This window comes from Schistocerca americana, chromosome X (assembly GCF_021461395.2).
Source record: "Schistocerca americana isolate TAMUIC-IGC-003095 chromosome X, iqSchAmer2.1, whole genome shotgun sequence".
Classification (NCBI taxonomy): Eukaryota; Metazoa; Arthropoda; class Insecta; order Orthoptera; family Acrididae; genus Schistocerca; species Schistocerca americana.
Window position 1 is genome coordinate 633,760,857 of NC_060130.1, and position 20,100 is coordinate 633,780,956.

The window sequence follows — 20,100 nt, forward strand, 5'->3', positions numbered from 1 at the left end:
ATTTTTGAGCTAAGCATTTATCAAGTATAAACGATATACAGCAGAGCCTTAGGGAATCACATATTGAATTATCTTCCTTAACAGCAACAACATTATCCACGTAGTTAAAACCCAGAACTGTTCAAAGAGAAAGCAAATGGAACAGTCTGTGATTTTATTAGAGAAAGAAAATTATGGTTTACTATTCAATGTTGGATGACAGTTCTACATATAGTAAAATAAGGATGTTTTTTGGATCAAAATTGATAGCCAATAAAACTGCAATGCATACAGAAATATACTAGCAAACAGAATATCAACAACATGTTATGCCCTTAGAGTTGTGCCCAATTGATAGTGTTACGCCACAGAGGAGAAAAAGGGAAGAAATTTAAATTTGTCTTAAGTTCACGCTAGCACAGCCCAGGTGACAAAAGACAGAGGTGATGACATAGCTGTTATGCTGCGGAAAGAAACAATAAACACTGTAAGTTGGTCATGGCCATTATAGATCAGAAGAAGAACGAGTATGAGTTTAATGTTCAGGTAGCATACTTCAGCAGTAAATATTTGATATGTTAATAAAAAAACACGATTTTAATGATTTCTGTATTTCATTCACTAGGTAGGATATGCTAAATTAAATGGCAGACATTTTTAAAGGCATGAAGGATATACAGTATCAATGTGATGGTGTCTCCATGGACTCAACGTTAGCCAACAGCGTTTGATAATTGTCTTTGATTTACACCCCATGTATGCAGTTACTTTTGGTATATATATATAAATGAATAATGTAACAGTTCTTCCAGCAGTATCAATTACATTGTTTAAAGGCATGTATTTACATAAGATCATCGCACAAAATTATAAATTCTTCTCATACCAGAACTATATATATATATATATATATATATATATATATATAATTCATACACATTAGACACACGCGTTTATATATATATATATATATATATATATATATATATATATATATATATATATATATATATATACGCGTGTGTCTAATGTGTATGAATTTATTGGCGCTTCCAATGTAGACAACATCCCATCAAGACTCATGATATCTTAAAAATGGACAACATTCTGGACTGAAGTCAGTGATTCTAAGTGTTTATGTAACTTATTCTTATTTCTAGTGAAAGCTACATCAGACTTAAAATCATTAAGATTAACAAGAAAGGTATTTATTTTTCAGTAACACACATTTTCAGTAATTTGCCAACAATCATTAAAAGGTTATCCAAAAAAGTACAGTTTAGGAGGAACTTAAAGCATTTATTACTAGTGTTCAGCTAATATGTCTAATATCATTGTAAAAATGACTCGTCTCTGAATAAACAACTAACTAAACGACCCCATCTCTAACCACCCCTCAGCGTTTCTGAAATCGACTATAAAAACTTTGTTATCACAAATGCTATTTCATATTCGTCCAAAGTCTACTGAATAGTGACTCCTAGCTCACCAGATAATTTTCATTTGACACAAGAGAAAATTTACGGGCAGAACGGTAACCCACTACGTGGAAACACTTCTGGGGCGCCAGTCTCATTTACTGGAAGTGTAAGTGAAAACTTAGTGGCGTGTCTCTAAACTTCTTTGGGCACCTTGCTACATCATCTTTGGTTCCATGCAGCTTAGTGCAGTAGAAATGTAGTGTGCGATTGACGTGAGGAGTGTAGTGTGTAAATAAATTTTTGATTTGGTGTAGCAGCGAAATAAACGCTGCTCATTTTTGTTTGTTAAATCTGCGTTTAAAATCGTTTGCATAAGAGATGATTAAAGCAATATTAGTGTTTAATAATCATGGGAAACCACGTATGTCTAAATTTTATCAGCATTTTGTAAGTATCGTGTATTATTCATAGATCTGTAATTTCAGCAGTGTTGCCTTCTGTGAAACGTCACTCATTTGGTGCTAAATGCACTGGCATGCATTAAGCTTGTATTGGTATACTTGTATATTTGTAAATTTACAGTATTTTTTTCTAAATATCGCGGTGTAGGACGTGGTAGGTAAGGTGGTTTATTATTTCTCGTCGATTCTGATGAAGTAACTTAGGATGTAGTATTTGTATATTCGGAAAATTGGACATGTGTTTAACATACGTAGTTTGCGTTAATTACTTGTAGTTGCATATGGTAGGGAATATTACAAATCTTAATACCATGTACCAGTTCTAAAGTTTTACTACTGGATGCAGGATTTAGCACACTGCTGTATTTAACGAATGCCTATGTTATTTACAGACTAGCTGTGTATGACAGCTTGTTGTTTATGTAGATGTTTTTTAAATTATTGTGTGTTGACTACAGGAAATACGTAAAACATTAGCCTGTATATAAATGGGCAATTTCAAATATGTAAATAGCAAGTTTCAGATTATGTATTAATAGCATTACTAATGACAGTTATGACTATAGCCCCTGTGTATTGCACTTTGGTGCTAAGTAAAGAGAACGTTATTTGCTTCAGTGGCAATGCTGTTGTCTTATGATTTAAAAACAGTTGGAAAATTTAGTGAAAATGAGTCTCCTGGTATTAGATGCAGAAATACTTTGTGTTTACTTTTCGTACTCCTGTTGGTTTTCCTCCTTGTAACACACCATGTAACATTTCATTGAGTGTTATATTTGCTTGTCATGTCTATTTTTTCGAGTATTATCTTTCTTTCGATACTCAAACTAATCTGTGTTCCAAAATCTAAGGTTGCAATATTGATTAGAATGTATTTTGATCCCACCAAAATTTATATTGCTTTTGTCAAGTATTTTTACTAGTTACTGAGAAAAACTCTGCAAATAGTGATTAAACATGTATTAAACTCTGAAGAGACAAATGAACAAACGTCTTGACAGAAAGTGAGTTGTTTCTGACATGTAAATTGACCAACCGCGCGACTGCTACGGTCGCAGGTTCGAATCCTGCCACGGGCATGGATGTGTGTGATGTCCTTAGGTTAGTTAGGTTTAATTAGTTCTGAGTTCTAGGGGACTGATGACCACAGATGTTAAGTCCCATAGTGCTCAGAGCCATTTGAACGATTTTGTAAATTGACCAGCAGGCAAGCAGAAGGGTAGTGACATTTGTGGTGCACCTAGTCTATCTCATCTTGGTTGTTCGTCGTGTAAAATAAGCCTAAAGAGAGAACTTCAGATAGCCCTCTTGGGAATTTTACTGAATGAGATGGTGCACACTGAACTTAAGGAGAAGGATGAGTAAAATTTTGTCCTGGCTTTATTGGTTTGGATTTTCTGCAGTTTCACCAAATTGAGGAAAGTGTTGAGCTGATTAATCCCAACAAAGCTGTGCCTGATTTGATTCCTCAGTGTTGTGAGTCTGAGATCATGGTCAGTTAGTGTAATGACCTCCTAAACAAACCAGTGCATTGAGTAAGCAGTTTGATGAATCGACTTCCAAATTGACATCACTTCAGCTTAATATTGGAATGATCCCTTAAACAATGTCATGGGTTCATTCCTGTCTTTTCTTGTTCGTGATTTAATGCTTCATCTGTAAAGACCTTTGGGTGTTACGTTTCATCTTGCCTTCTGTATTGACATTCACTGTCCTGTCACTGTAGTCCTGTTTAGGCAAAGTGGGGCTTGATGAGTACATGGAACAGACATGAATAGGGTACAGAGAAAGAACATTGGATGGATTTGAAGATTTCTAGATGTGAAAGTTTCAGCAGCAGTGGTTAGCAAAGTTGTTGATACCTTGACAGGGGGCAGAGTGAGGCACCACACAGGAATGCTAAAATAATAGCACAATGTAAGGTAAGGGTTCTGTATTGAGGGAAGGAGATTAGGGAATGAAGATACAGTACAGTTAGAGTAAGGTAGACAGGTACTATGACTTGTGTGAAACTGGTGAGGGGGAAGGAGTGTGGAAGAATTGGGTGGGAATGTTAGTGCATTAGAGATATGTGGTAGGCTGGGACTATCAGAGTTGGACAGTTGCTGAAATAAAGGATATCCTGGCAAGATTGTTTTCACGTGCAAAATTCAGAGAAGCTTGCATTGAGCTGTGCACAGTACATATTTCGGTTGCTTTGTTCGCACTTTCCATAGGGTTTTGTTTATAGTAGGGGGGGTGGGGGGGGGGCGGGACACTTATGTGGTCAGTCAGCAGGTATGTAAGGAATATTGGGTTTCTATGAGGGTAAGATATTAAGGTAGCAAGATATATTTTTGACTGTGGTAACACGGTGAAGGCCTTGGCAAGATTTTGTGTGTTGGAAAAGAACTGCTTTTCAGTACAGGTACAGCATACTTGGATGGCGAGGCTTTATGTAGAAAACTTTTTGGCTTGTGAAGGATGGAAATTGTCAACACACAGTTTAGCAAGGCTTCTTGTAGAGGTTGGCCCACATTAATATCCTGAAAATATAGAAACTGTACAAAAATGGTATTGTTGAAATGAACATTATGAGATTTCACATTTTGGCAAAATAAAAATACCGTACTTGTGTTATTAATTTGATGTAATCATGCAGATTTATTTTAAAGGATAAGATTTTACTGTTATGTCAGCTTTCCATGGAGAGGGTAACCTATGAGGAAAAAAATTGTGGCTAGTAGCAAGGCTCTGACGGGCCACCTACGGGTAAGTTGTCAGGGAATTATGTAACACTGTAGTAGTTTCATAAAGGGAAGAACAAGTGAAACTCAGTAAAGTTGCAGTTCCACTGTAGTTATATTAAACCGGTTTGCAGGCATATAAACTGTAGCAGAAAAGTTTTTCACTTCCATCATGCTTTTGTAAATTTTGTTGTTTTGATTGCGAATGTCTTTCTCACTACTCTTAACCATCAGAAATCGCTGTGCTCTGCCATGTATGTATGTAGGTAAAACTAAAGCAGCATTCTCATAGCAGTTCAACAGAGTGCACTGTGTGCGGGTTAATGTGGCTTGTTTACAGTATTGTCTGTCAACGTGCTTCTGAGGGACACTGCAACCCTAGACATATATGAACTGTCGTTTTATGGCGAGAAGGCTTGTCAGCACAGTAAGTTGCCTGCCGGGCGTACACCCCGTTGACATCGTTCAAATATGCAACACAGCAGCCGATGTCCGGCAGCAGGAGCAGCTCATGACTGTCAGACAGCAAAGGACCATCAATAACAGCTGATGCTGAAGAGATGTAAAAACAACTGTAAACTGATTGTTTGGTAGGCAACTGTGAAGATTGGTGACCCAGACAGCATGCAACCATCTCCACATGATCAATTTGACCATTATCAAAAATGTTCCAACAACATGACAGCCACCTTTTTTTTTTTTTTTTTTTAGCATTTTCGAGATAGTGACCACAAGACAGATCATAATGCTCACAAACAAACATAAGTAACACATGGAATATTTCAGTTGACCAATAAAACGAAAGTAGTAGGTTAAGTAGTGTGTAAGCTTAGGGACTGATGACCTTAGCAGTTAAGTCCCATAAGATTTCACACACTAAGTACCTTGGTTGTCATTGGAAATCGCTGAGGCTATTAAAGAGCTTTACAGCATCATAAGCGGCACCCTTCCCTAGAGCACCTAATAGCTTTTAAACGTCTCCATGCTTGTGTTTGCCAGCTTATAAAAAGACGGAAACAGGAGTGTTGGGAGAGGTACATCTCGACCATTGGGTGCCATACGTCACCTTCCCAAGTCTGGATGAAGATCAGATGTGTTTGTGGGTACCACACCCCGACAGGTGTTACTGGCATTAACATCAGTGGCGTGTTATCTACCGACGCAAACGCGATTGCCGAGCACTTAGCTGATCACTATGCTCGAGACTTCGCATCAGAGAATTATCCCCCCAGCATTTTGCACCCTTAAACAGTAGATGGAAAGGAAAGCCCTCTTGTTCACTGAACGTCACAGTGAACCCCTACAGAGTGGGAGCTGCTCAGCGTCGTTGCACACTGCCCCGACACAGCTCCTTGGCCACATCGGGTCCACAGTCAGATGATCAAATATCTCTCGTCTGACTACAAGTGACGTCTCCTCGTGATCTTCAACCGGATCTGGTGCAATGGTGTCTTTCCATCACAACGGCGGGAGAGCATCATTCCAGTGCTCAAACCCAGTAAAAACCCTCTTAATGTGGATAGCTATTGGCCCATCAGCCTCACCAATGTTCTTTGTAAGCTGCTGGAACATGTGGTGTGTCAGCAGTTGGGTTGGGTCCTGGAGTCACGTGGCCTACTGGCTCCATGCCAGGGCGGTTTCCACGTGGGTCGCTCTACCACTGATAATCTTGTGTCCCTGGAGTCTGCCATACAAACAACCTTTTCCAGGCGCCAACACCTTGTTGCCGTCTTTTTTGATTTACGGACAGTGTATGACACCACCTGGCGACATCATATCCTTGCCACATTATGCGAGTGGGGTCTCAAGGCCCACTCCCGATTTTTATTCAGAATTTCCTGTCACTTCATACTTTCCATGTCCAAGTTGGTGCCTCCCATAGTTCCCCCTATATCCAGGAGAATGGGGTCCCACAGAGCTCTGTATTGTATGTGTATCTATTTTTTTGGCCATCAATGGTCTAGCAGCAGCTTTAGGGCTGTCCGTCTCCCCCTCTCTGTAAGCAGATGACTTCTGCATTTTGTACTGCTCACCAGTTATGTTGCACACATTTGTAGTTCTCCTAAGCATCCGAATTACAATCTCCTTTTTCCAGCCACGGCAGTTCATCACCCGCATCGGAGGACCAGGTCAGGGCTTATGATTGTGGTTCACATCCAATCTCTTCTGTCTTAAATGGAGTCCTTGCCTTTACCACCTGTACTTGAGATGCAGTCACGTTCACCTCCATGGTGTACATCTAGGCTAAAGCTTTGCCTGGACCTTTCATGTACTGGAACCGTGAAGTGGTTTACACTGATGGCTCGATGGCTGATGGTCACGTTGGCTTCGTGTATGTTCATGGAGGACATATGGAACAGCACTCCTTGCCATATTGCTGTAGTGCTTTCACTGTAGAGCTGGCGGCCATTTCTTGTGCTCTTGAGTGCATCCACTCATGCCCTGGTGAGCCATTTCTTCTCTTTAACCTTCCCAGCACCCTACCTTCGGAGTTGGGCAACAATGCCTCAACAGCAGATTTAATTTTACGCTTTATTCATGAGGGGAGTGTTTATCATACCATCTAAGGGTGGGCATTTAGCCTTCTCACTGAGGTCACCACCCTCCCCCCATTTTAACTCTGTCGCACTTTCTTTGCATTTGCTTGTCTTGGTTGTCGTCTTTTCCCTACATGTGTTCATCCTGCCTGTCTTTTTGGGGTGGAGATTTTTAATGTGTTGCAGAGTAGCTGGCTCATCCTCTTTTATTATTGTAATCAGCCAGCCCAGACCATATGCTCAATAGTTTTAATACCTTCTTCTACTTTCCCTTGTGGTGTATGTTTTCCCCATTTTTTGTTCGTTCCGTTCGTTTTCATTTAGGTGTGGTGTTGGGTGTTTTTGTACCTTGAGCCTTGCTTGAGTCAGGAAAAAGGGACTGATGACACCTGTAGTTTGGTCCATTTGTACCCCAAACCAACCAACCAACCAACACTTGCACACAGTGAGAAGATGTTTCAGTGATACCAACTGCAGCCTGAATGCGAGGCCTGTCTAAAAAGTATCTGACCTTCAGCCAGAGAAAATATTTCGAATACGTGACAGGGTTGGGACCCTAATCCCCTTCAAAGTAGGCCCCTTGTGCTTGCACACACTTAGCCCACTAACTCTTCCACTGCCGGAAACACCTCTGGAAGTCTTCTTTTGGAATGGTGTTCAGCTCCGTCGTAGTGTTCTGCATTCTGTCTTCTGTACTTTCAAAACGGATCCTTTCAGTGGTGTCTTCTATTTTGAAAACAACCAGAAGTTGCAAGGAGCTATGTCTGGAGAGTAGGAAGGTTGGCAAACGGCTGTATTTCCATGTTTGGCCAAGAAATTTTGGATCAGGTGGAATGAATGTCCGAGGGCATTGTGGTGATGCAGTTGCCAGTTTTTCGCTGTCCACATGTCTGGTCTTTTGCGCTGAACTGTCACGGAGTTGCCGAAGAACATCTTGATAGTACTCCTTTGTCACTGTTTGTCCTTCTGGTGCGTATTTGTGATGCACAATTCCACGGTAATCAAAGAAGACAGTTCGCATCACCTTGATTTTGCTTCGCACCCGCCTCACTTTCTTCGGTCTTGGAGACTAAGGATGCTTCCACTGCGACTACTGTCTTTTTTTTTCTGGGTAGTACTCATACACCCATGACTCATCTCCAGTCATTATGGTGTTCAGAAAGGATCAGTGTTGGTGGTGTCTGGAAGGTCCTGTGCAACGTCAAAACAGAGGTCTTTTTGTTCCGGTGACAACAACTTATGCATGAATTTTGCAGCCCCTCGGTGCATGTTCAAATCATCACGCAAAATTGCATGTGCAGAATCTTTACTCACTCCAACCTCTTGGGCAATCTCCCACACGCTCATATGATGATCTGCTATCACCAAATTTTGCACCCTTTTGACAACAGCTGCACTCTGAGCAGTTTGGGACCTGCCTGAACGCTGGTCACTGTCCCCTGATGTGCAGCCATTTTTGAATCGGTTGAACTACTCCTTAATTTGTGTTACACTCATGGCATCTTCTCCAAACACATGCTGAATCTTACGAATTGTTTTGCATTGAGAATCGCCAAACTTTTGACAAAATTTGATGCAGTATCTTTGCTCAACACGTTCAGTCATCGTGAGAGAATTGGTAATCCGACAAACACATTGTGTAACACCTCACTCGATGACCGACAGGCAGCCACGGACGCGCTGGAAGATGGGGACAAAATTCACCCATGTGGATAAAGGTCTCTTCCTATACTGTGTACATTGGCGCCGTGCTATCATTTCTATTTTGTGCAGGAAAATCAAAGGTCGGATACTTTTTAGACACACCTTGTATATGGTGTACCATAGGTACACAAAGAAGTTGATCACCTCATAGTCGGTGATTCATCTTCTCATGAAAACTGCGTCTTCTGGTGGATCTCATAGACTTGCTGGTCAAAGACCCCACTCATTTTGTTTCACTCATAAAGAAAAGGAGCAACACACAGGCATTGTGCTAATTTTATGAAATTGAGAGAACTAATAAATTATGAAATAGAATTGCTGTTCAGTCAGGTGTCAAAATGTGTAATGTTGCTGATAGACACATGACTGCGAGAGTTTGTCAGAAATGGTAATTCGGTAAGCACTGCGCCACTCCAGTCCAGAGATAAAGGCACAGTGAAAAGATATGGCAGATTAAGGGGAAGAATGAGGGACTAGTGCAGTTAAGAATTAGGATGAAAAAGTCATCATTATTTATATAAAAACTAAAATGAAAAGAGAATGCAAATTAAGTTCCAAGGGTTTTGGGTTGCAAGAACATGTTGAAGGGCAAATTCTCAACTGGTTTTCCCGGAAACTAGTATTGGGTGGGAGAAACCAAATAACCCATGTTATGGTGGAAGCATTCAGGCCCTTGAGTCGTTCTGTAGAGCACGTTTGCAACTGGGTACTGGATGTTCCCAATCACAGTCCTTGAAGCCCCATTGAAGTCCCCACATCACACCTTCTAGATCTGCATCCTTGTTATGAGAGACATGTGCAACCAACCCAGATTAACAGTATGTCACAGGAAAGGAGATTGCCTTTGACTCAAGAAATCTAACTATTGATGTCAGCATGGAGGGAAGGGCATTTTGCTGGCAGAGCAATCTTCTGGCAGGTGGTGGTCTTGTAATGATAATGTGGTATGAAATCTTTCTTGCATTTGCCATTACATCTCACTGTGGAATGGTTTTTGCAACTGGTTAACAAGTTGTGTGCAGTTATTTGTAGCCAGTGGCACCAAGTTGGTCACTTTCTCAAGGACAAGGACTGTATAGAATGATATCAACACCCTTGTGCAAACATCTCAATTTTGGGGTGTGAAGTAACTGTTACCAGTCGCAATAGAGGGTTATTTTATGTAACACATGACTGGTTTCAGGCTTGTGCTCATCTTCAGGTGGTTCACATTGAGGTACATGTTTCCATACTCAATCTTAGAGAGAACTGTTTAAATCAAAAACAAATAATGTGATGATGACTAAATACACACAAATGCAAAAGTGGGAAGTGGCTAAGTGACGTGTTGCAAAATATAGTAGTACTTATATAAAGCTGGTGCATCCGTATTATTTTCACATTACATTTGTCACATTTTTGTACAAAAATATTTCATTTTTCCATGTTGTTGGAAAAATTATTGGTACTTCCATATTATGTCTTTGATAAAGTATTGGCATTTTAGCTGTTGGTAACTTCAGATACAATTGCACTCACAAGATGTTTACATTGGAAAAGCAGAGGTTTGGTCAGGGATAAAGATGGGTCAGCTCGCATTACCAAACTGGGTTAATTCAGGCTGATAGGAAGTCAAATCAAGCTGAGTTCGATGGTTACTAACTCAAGTTGTGTTAATGTGCTGCATGGCAGCTGATGCTATTGGTGACGGTTTCACGTGAGATAGGTCATGGCGATCAAACCCTAGTTGCGTCTATGTCTACAGAACGGGACGTCACTCACTGTGGTCTTTAAGAATGGAGTAGCATATTACGATTTATTTTGTTACAGAACAATAGTGCCATGGCAAGTCGGAAATTAAATTTTGAATACAAAGTGACTGAGGGAACTTTATGCCAGTCATACTTGAGCAGTGGTATTTGGCAACCTTAAGATCATCCAATCATCATCAAAATCCTTACAGCAAGTCCTGGGAGGGGGGACTAAGGGGAGAGGGAAGGGAGGGGGGCCTCAAGAGTGTATTTTCAAATTTCAGCCTATAGCACGGCAGCCATTCATGCGCATGATGAAGTATTTCGCTACCTTAAGATGGCCTGATCATCGTACAAATCATACAGCAAATTCAGGGTGTCTGATGAGTGTATTTTCAAATTTCAGTCTGTAATGTGGCATCTATTTATTCTCATGATGAGGCATCTTGTTACCTTACCATTATAGCAAGTTTCGCGTAAATATCACCATCTTCAAAATTTCATGTCAAAAGACTTGAAATTGTGCATTTTAGTGCAATTCACAGTTGTGAACATGAATTTGGCTATCTTATGATTGGCTGATAGTTGTCAAAATCATCACAGCATATTTCGGATGGTTCACAAGTGTATTTTCCAAATTTCAAAACAAATGAACGAAAACTGCTGCCTGTAGTGAGGTATGCAGTCATGCTCACGAACAGAACCTTTGGCTACCTTACAACTGACCAATGTCTGTCAAAATTTATACTGTGAATTTTGGATGTTTTGCAAGTCTATTTTTGAAGTTTCAGACCAAAAGACCCAATATTGTGGCCTGTAGTGTGGTATGCAGTCATAACCGTGAACAGGGATTTGGCTACTTAAAGATTACCCAATAATTGTCAAAATCTACACAGCATATCTCAGGTTTTTCGCAAGTTTATCTTCCAAATTTCAAGCCGAAAGACCAAAAATTGCACGCTATGTGGTATCCATCACACTCATGACATTATATATAATTGCAGATTAGGAAACTGTAAAGCTCGGGTTGGTTAAGTGAATTGTAATCCGCGCAGATGCAAAAGAGAGAACGGCGCTGAATTTTTTCTCACTTGCTTTGGACTTGGTTTACACAAAATTTCAACTCCGTTAACTCAGTTTGGTGTGAACCTGAGTTGGACCATCACTAGTCAAAGAGCTTAAATCAAAGAAATAGAGAGATGTTAAATGTGCAGATACAGAAGAGATATAACATTAATTAAAAAAAAAAACAAACCAAACAGACTTGCTTCTTTTCATTCATCAAGAGGACTGAGTGGGACTCTGTGTGTACAATTAAGTGTGCGTAGATCTGAGGACTGCCATTTTGTATTGTATTGGGCAATAGCAGGAGTTGTTTATGGCAAGATTGCTGGTGATGGGTTTTCAATAAATTTAAAAGGCATATTTTTTTGTTTATGATAGAGATTGTAAGATGAAGAAAACTGATTGCGTTATGTACTTGATGTGATTCTATGTGATTAATGTAAATATCTGCAAGGGTTCCTCCTGAACTGCTGCCTGTTGCAAGACCATCTTCCTGCTTGTAATTTTTTTTTTTTTTTTTTTTGTTAAAAGTGAAATAATTATTTGACAGCATTAGTTCCAGTGAGAACAGATTCTGCAGGGCTTACAGTAGTATTAGTTGGGTGACTGGGTAAGGGTTTTATTGTAGTCTTATAGTTGTAGGAGTAATAGTGTATTTAAAAAAGGCCATGAGAAATAAATAGTTACTATATAAATTTATTACTATCCCAGGAAATGTGATTTGTGTGGCCTATTTTAGTTTTTTTTTTTAGATAATAGGTTGTATTTATGAAGAATGAATGAATGAATAAATAAATAAAATTTCAAGTTCATACATTTTGTGTTTTAATAAGCTGTTATTGATTATCTGGATTGTGTCATGAAGAGGTATGTTCATGTAAAGGTTTCCTATGTCGATTGAGGCAAATTTAGCACCCTCTAGTAATTGTATATTTTTATATCTTATATAAGATCATAGCTATTTTTAATTGAGAAATTCTTTTCATAAGTATTGCTGAGAATGTCATTTAGCTTCCTGTGATTGATTATGGTGGACTATTTCTGCAGTTAACTGTAGGATGTGTAGGAGAACCAGGTTTATGAATGTTTGGTTGTGAACATGGCTTTGGTGCTGATGGGTTCATGATAAGGTATTTTAGACATCAAAGTAAGATAATAGGAAATTAGAAGATTTCAGTAGTTTCCTTAACAGGGTTAAAAATTTGGGTGTGGGGGTCACTGTATTTTATGTAGGCCTATGTTGTTCTTATGAAAAAATTGCCAGGTTTTGTTGATTCATACATAACACTGGCTGAGTTGCCTTTGTCAGATTTCACTACCAGAGCTTTGTTTTCATACAGTTTTCTATTAATAATACTGAGTATTTGCATAATTGTGTGTTTTTCAATGTTGTTGTTTTTTGTGCATGGTATTCTTAACTTTAAGCCCAATACTAATATCTGTTCGATACTGTTCATTTTATTTGAGTCACATGCAATTTTAGAGCAAAGCATTAAATCCTTGATATTGTTATTATTGAGCAAAGGTGGAATATTATGTTCGAAGCCTTTTTTTAAGTAACCTAACTTACTTTAATCTTCGTCAAATATGGTAGTGGTGGATTTTATCACCCTGTCATAAACATTTGTTCTCTTGTGTGAGGAGATTCTAGTTGCTGTGTTTTGTTAGAATGAAGAGCAATTAATTTCTGATTATGTCTAGTTGGCACAAGTAATTGTTCTTTGTTGACTTGGTCTCTGATTTTATCTCAAATGTTCATGAATTGCATAGGAGCCAACGATTTGCTTAGTGCCTATTGTAGTTTGACCATTTACATGTTAAGTATATCTTTACATAATGATTTGATCTCATTGTTTTACCAGATAATTTCACTTTTACTTTGTTGTTTTGGCTGACTGATAACATTGTTGTTTTGGCTGACTGAGTGTGGCTCCTTATATTAATTTTAATGTAATTAGGATTACTTTACACAAAAGGCAGTTTTTGTTAAATTTGATTTAAATGGTGATCTTCAACACTGTATATGCACCTGTGAATGTAAACCACCTGAAGATGGACACAAGCCCAAAACCAGTCCTGTGTTACATAAAATCACCTTCTATTGTAACTGGTAGTGGTTATTATTCTACATCCAATAAAGGAACATTCACAGAGTTCAACTGCATCCGTTATGGATAAAATACATTTAATGTTGCCTAACAAGGCATCACAAACTGTCAATGCATTTAGAACACACAAAATCAAGATGATGGAGACCATTCAAGCAATCAAAGAAAGGCCTCAAACATAATATTCCACCATCGTGTTGATACTTCCGCGTGTGTGAGCAATGACAAGATGTAGGGACTTAAAAAAAATTTCCCTGTCCCGTTCTCTTACTATCTTGATACGTACCAGTTCTTTGCAAGACTTACAAGGAGAGGTCACCAGCAGGGTGATTGACTCTTTGAAACCATCTATGTGGTGATGGAGGTTAAGATCCCAGGTATCACACCTTGCAGCCATTCACCCCAGTAGTCCCTCATTTGCAAGTATTTGATGAAAAAAAGGGGAATTTTACAGTAGCACTAAAAGAGAATTTTGTAGACTGATAGCATGGTGTACTGGATAGGGTAAGGCTTTCTGCTGAAGGCAGTGGGTTCGAATCTCGTCAGGTGCTTTAAATCCTTATTGAAATGACTGATAATTAGTCTTATTCAGTTAATTGATTTAAATGTAATTTTTTGCTTCTGTTGCTCTGTCACAGCATTTTAATCATCGTATGAATTTTTCGTTTGTTCTGGTTTTTTTCCTTTATACCACTCTTTTTCTACTTCAAATTCTTGTTACTGTGAATTTAAGTACAGTTATCTGTTATCATATTTAAATATTTCAAAATGCTAAGTTAATTGGTAAAAACAAAAGATGAAATAATATGGCGAAGAGTTCTCGGGCTTCCAGCCGGGTGGCGGTGTCTTCAAACAGCGACGTTTCGACGAGTGACATACTCATCATCTTCTGGCGAAGTCACTTCGCCAGAAGATGATGAGTATGTCACTCGTCGAAACGTCGCTGTTTGAAGACACCGCCACCCGGCTGGAAGCCCGAGAACTCTTCGCCAGCTGTATACGCCGGGAAAGCATACACTCACATGAAATAATATATTTATATTGACGGTGTAATGGTGTCAAAAATGTGTTTTTCATTACAAGGTGCACTTTTTTAATGGTAATTGTGAAACTGACATTTAAAACATAGCCTAAATTTGTATTGCACTATGTTGTTGTTGTGGTTGTCAGTCCTGAGACTGGTTTGATGCAGCCCTCCATGCTACTCTATCCTGTGCAAGCTTCTTCATCTCCCAGTACCTACTGCAGCCTACATCCTTCTGAATCTGCTTAGTGTATTCATCTCTTGGTCTCCCTCTACGATTTTTACGCTCCACACTGCCCTCCAATACTAAATTGGTGATCCCTCGATGTCTCAGAACGTGTCCTACCAACCGATCCCTTCTTCTAGTCAAGTTGTGCCACAAGCTACTCTTCCCCCCAATTCTATTCAATACCTCCTCATTAGTTATGTGATTTACCCATCTAATCTTCAGCATTCTTCTGTAGCACCACATTTTGAAAGCTTCTATTCTCTTCTTGTCTAAACTATTTATCGTCCACATTTCACTTCCATACATGGCTACACTCCATACAAATACTTTCAGAAATGACTTCCTGACATTTAAATCTATACTCGATGTTAACAAATTTTTCTTCTTCAGAAACGCTTTCCTTGCCATTGCCAGTCTACATTTTATATCTTCTCTACTTCGACCATCATCAGTTATTTTGCTCCCCAAATAGCAAAACTCCTTTAAGTGTCCCATTTCCTAATCTAATTCCCTCAGCATTACCTGATTTAATTAGACTACATTCCATTATCCTTGTTTTACTTTTGTTGATGTTCATCTTATACCCCCCTTTTCAAGACACTGTCCATTCCGTTCAACTGCTCTTCCAAGTCCTTTGCTGTTTCTGACAGAATTACAATGTCATCGGCAAACCGCAAAGTTTTTATTTCTTCTCCATGGATTTTAATACCTACTCCAAACTTTTCTTTTGTTTCCTTTATTGCTTGCTCAATATACAGATTTAATAACATCGGGGTGAGGCTACAACCCTGTCTCACTCCCTTCCCAACCATTGCTTCCCTTTCATACCCCTCGACTCTCATAACTGGCATCTGCTTTCTGTCCAAATTGTAAATAGCCTTTCGCTCCCTGTATTTTACCCCTGCCTCCTTCAGAATTTGAAAGAGAGTATTCCAATCAACATTGTCAAAAGCTTTCTCTAAGTCTACAAATGCTAGAAACGTAGGTTTGCCTTTTCTTAATCTTTCGTCTAAGATAAGTCGTAGGGTCAGTATTGCCTCACGTGTTCCAACATTTCTACGGAATCCAAACTGATCTTCCCCGAGGTTGGCCTCTTATCAGTTTTTCCATTCGTCTGTAAAGAATTCGTGTTAGTATTTTGCAGCTGTGACTTATTAAACTGATAGTTCATTTATTTTCACATCTGTCAACACCTGCTTTCTTTGGGATTGGAATTATTATATTCTTCTTGAAGTCTGAGGGTATTTTGCCTGTCTCATACATCTTGCTCACCAGAGGGTAGAGTTTTGTAAGGACTGGCTCTCCCAAGGCTGTCAGTAGTTCTAATGGAATGTTGTCTACTCCAGGGGCCTTGTTTCGACACAGGTCTTTCAGTGCTGTGTCAAACTCTTCACGCAATATCATATCTCCCATGTCATCTTCATCTACATCCTCTTCCATCTCCATAATATTGTCCTCAAGTACATCGCCCTTGTATAGACCCTCTATATACTACTTTCACCTTTCTGCTTTCCCTTCTTTGCTTAGAACTGGGTTTCCATCTGAGCTCTTGATATTCATGCAAGTGGTTCTCCTTTCTCCAAAGGTCTCTTTTATTTTCCTGTAAGCAGTATCTATCTTACCCCTAGTGAGATAAGCCTCTACATCCTTACGTATGTCCTCTAGCCATCGCTGCTTAGCCATTTTGCACTTCCTGTCAATCTCATTTTTGAGACGTTTGTATTCCTTTTTGCCTGCTTCATTTACTGCATTTTTATATTTTCTCCTTTCATCAATTAAATTAAATATTTCTTCTGTTACCCACGGGATTCTACTAGCCCTCGTCTTTTTACTTATTTGATCCTCTGCTGCCTTCACTATTTCATCCCTCAAAGCTACCCATTCTTCTTCTACTGTATTTATTTCCCCCATTCCTGACAATTGTTCCCTTATGCTCTCCCTAAACTCTGTACAACCTCTGGTTCTTTCAGTTTATCTCCATAAATTCTCATCTTTTTGCAGTTTCTTCAGTTTTAATCTACAGTTCATAACCAATAAATTGTGGTCAGAGTCCATATCTGCCCCTGGAAATGTCTTACAATTTAAAACCTGGTTCCTAAATCTCTGTCTTACCATTATATAATCTATCTACATCTACATCTACATCCATAATCCGCAAGCCACCTGACGGTGCGTGGTGGAGGGTACCTTGAGTACCTCTATCGGTTCTCCCTTCTGTTCCAGTCTCGTATTGTTCGTGGAAAGAAGGATTGTCGGTATGCTTCTGTGTGGGCTCTAATCTCTGCGATTTTATCCTCATGGTCTCTTCGCGAGATATACGTAGGAGGGAGCAATATACTGCTTGACTCTTCGGTGAAGGTATGTTCTCGAAACTTTGACAAAAGCCCATACCGAGCTACTGAGCGTCTCTCCTGCAGAGTCTTCCACTGGAGTTTATCTATCATCTCCGTAACGCTTTCGCGATTACTAAATGATCCTGTAACGAAGCGCGCTGCTCTTCGTTGGATCTTCTCTATATCTTCTATCAACCCTATCTGGTACAGATCCCACACTGCTGAGCAGTATTCAAGCAGTGGGCGAACAAGCGTACTGTAACCTACTTCCTTTGTTTTCGGATTGCATTTCCTTAGGATTCTTCCAATGAATCTCAGTCCGGCGTCTGCTTTACCGACGATCAACATTACATGATCATTCCATTTTAAATCACTCCTAATGCGTACTCCCAGATAATTTATGGAATTAACTGCTTCCAATAGCTGACCTGCTATATTGTAGCTAAATGATAAGGGATCTTTCTTTCTATGTATTCACAGCACATTACACTTGTCTACATTGAGATTCAAAAAAATTGCCATTCCCTGCACCATGCGTCAATTCGCTGCAGATCCTCCTGCATTTCAGTACAATTTTCCATTGTTACAACCTCTCGATACACCACAGCATCATCTGCAAAAAGCCTCAGTGAACTTCCGATGTCATCCACAAGGTCATTTATGTATATTGTGAATAGCAACGGTCCTATGACACTCCCCTGCGGCACACCTGAAATCACTCTTACTTCGGAAGACTTCTCTCCATTGAGAATGACATGCTGCGTCCTGTTATCTAGGAACTCCTCAATCCAATCACACAATTGGTCTGATAGTCCATATGCTCTTACTTTGTTCATTAAACGACTGTGGGGAACTGTATCAAACGCCTTGCGGAAGTCAAGAAACATGGCATCTACCTGTGAACCCGTGTCTATGGCCCTGTGTGTCTCGTGGACGAATAGCGCGAGCTGGGTTTCACATGACCGTCTTTTTCAAAACCCATGCTGATTCCTACAGAGTAGATTTCTAGTCTCCAGAAAAGTCATTATACTCGAACACAATACGTGTTCCAAAATTCTACAACTGATCGACGTTAGAGATATAGGTCTATAGTTCTGCACATCTGCTCGATGTCCCTTCTTGAAAACGGGGATTACCTGTGCCATTTTCCAATCCTTTGGAACGCTACGCTCTTCTAGAGAACTACGGTATTCTCGAATTCCAGTCACCCATGACTTAAATTTTCGTCTCCCTTCACTACCTGAATAATTTCTTTTATCTCCTCATACATTTCGCCAATTTCTTCGTCATCTGCATAGGTAGTTGGCATATAAACTTGCACTGTGGACAAAATAATTCAGTTTAAGATTTATTTTACAGAAAGGATTATAAGTCAAATGCAAGTCAAGCAAAATGGGGAACACAAATAATGAATGTAGTAATGTGAATGACTAAACAGGTTTATAAAACAAAAGAAATTAAATCAAAATAATACATAAAATTAATTGAACACTCAAACAAAGATTTAAAGAGGAAAAACAGTGGAAGAAAGAAAAAATAGCAAATGAAGATAATATGATATGATTAAAAAGTGACAAAGGAATAGAAATAAAACATTACATTTAAATCTATTAACTGAATAAAAATAATGATCAATGTAATACAGATACAAATATAAAAATAAAAGAGAAATTAAGTACCTGGTCCCATGTAAAATCGCTAAGCAGCTCTAAGGCTTCCACTCTGTCCCTTGATGAATGTGGTGTGGCAGTTGGCAGTTGAAGATAGTAAAACAGAAGCCGAAGTTTTAAATCTCACATTCAATAAATCATTGACACAGGAGAATTGTGCCCACATACCGTCATTTGACCATCAGACTGACTCCCCTATGTATGACATAATAATAAGCATCCCTGGTGTAGAGAAACAATTAAAAGATTTGAAAGCAAATAAATCACCAGTTCCAGATGGAATCCCAATCTGGTTTTATAAAGAGTACTTTATGGCACATTTATCTTGAACATCTCGCACAGCACAAAGTCCCAAGTTATTGGAAAGAAGCACAGATGACTCCATTATATAAGAATGGTAAAAGAATGGACTCGCAAAATTACAGACCAATATCCCTAACTTCAGTTCGTTGCAGAATCCTTTAACATATACTCAGTTTGAATATAATAAACTTTCTTGAGACTGAGGCACTTGTGTCCACAGATCAGCATGGTTTTAGAAAGAATCACTTATGCAAAATTCAGCTTGCCCTTTTCTCACATGATAAACTGTGAACTATGGATGAGGGGTAACAGACAGATTCCATATTTCTAGATTTCCGGAAAGCGTTTGACACGGTACCCCACTGCAGGGTGTTATGGAAGGTAAAAGTGACATGATAAACTACTAACTATACATGAATTGCAACAGACAGATTCCATATTTCAAGACTTCCAGAAAGCATTTGACACGGTGCTCCATTGCAGACTTATAATGAAGTTACGAGCATATGCAATAAGTTCACAGATAGGTGAATGGCTTGCAGACTTCTTGAGTAGGAGAACCCAATATATTGTCCTCCATGGTGAGTGTTCATCAGAGACAACGGTATTGCCAGGAGAGCCCAAGAGAAGTGTGATAGGACCATTGTTGTTCTCTGTATACATAAACGATTTGGAGGACAGGGTGGACAGCATTCTGATGATGCTGTGGCGTACGGTAAGGTGTCGAAGTTGAGTGACTGTAGGAATATACGAGACAACTTAGACGAAGTTTCTAGTTCCTGGGATGAATAGCAGCTAGCTCTAAATGTG

At 39.2% G+C, this 20,100-nt stretch overlaps 1 protein-coding gene across 2 annotated transcripts in view; it reads left to right on the top strand.

Moving 5' to 3' along the window:
• Positions 1–1,640: 1,640 nt before the first annotated feature.
• Positions 1,641–20,100, top strand: part of LOC124555847 (AP-3 complex subunit sigma-1) — a 115,774-nt gene continuing 97,314 nt past the window's right edge. For both annotated transcript variants that reach the window (XM_047129912.1, XM_047129913.1), the window contains exon 1: positions 1,641–1,847. In XM_047129912.1, the coding sequence (XP_046985868.1) occupies positions 1,779–1,847 (69 nt within the window). In that variant the 5' untranslated portion in view covers positions 1,641–1,778. The remainder of the gene's footprint in view (positions 1,848–20,100) is intronic.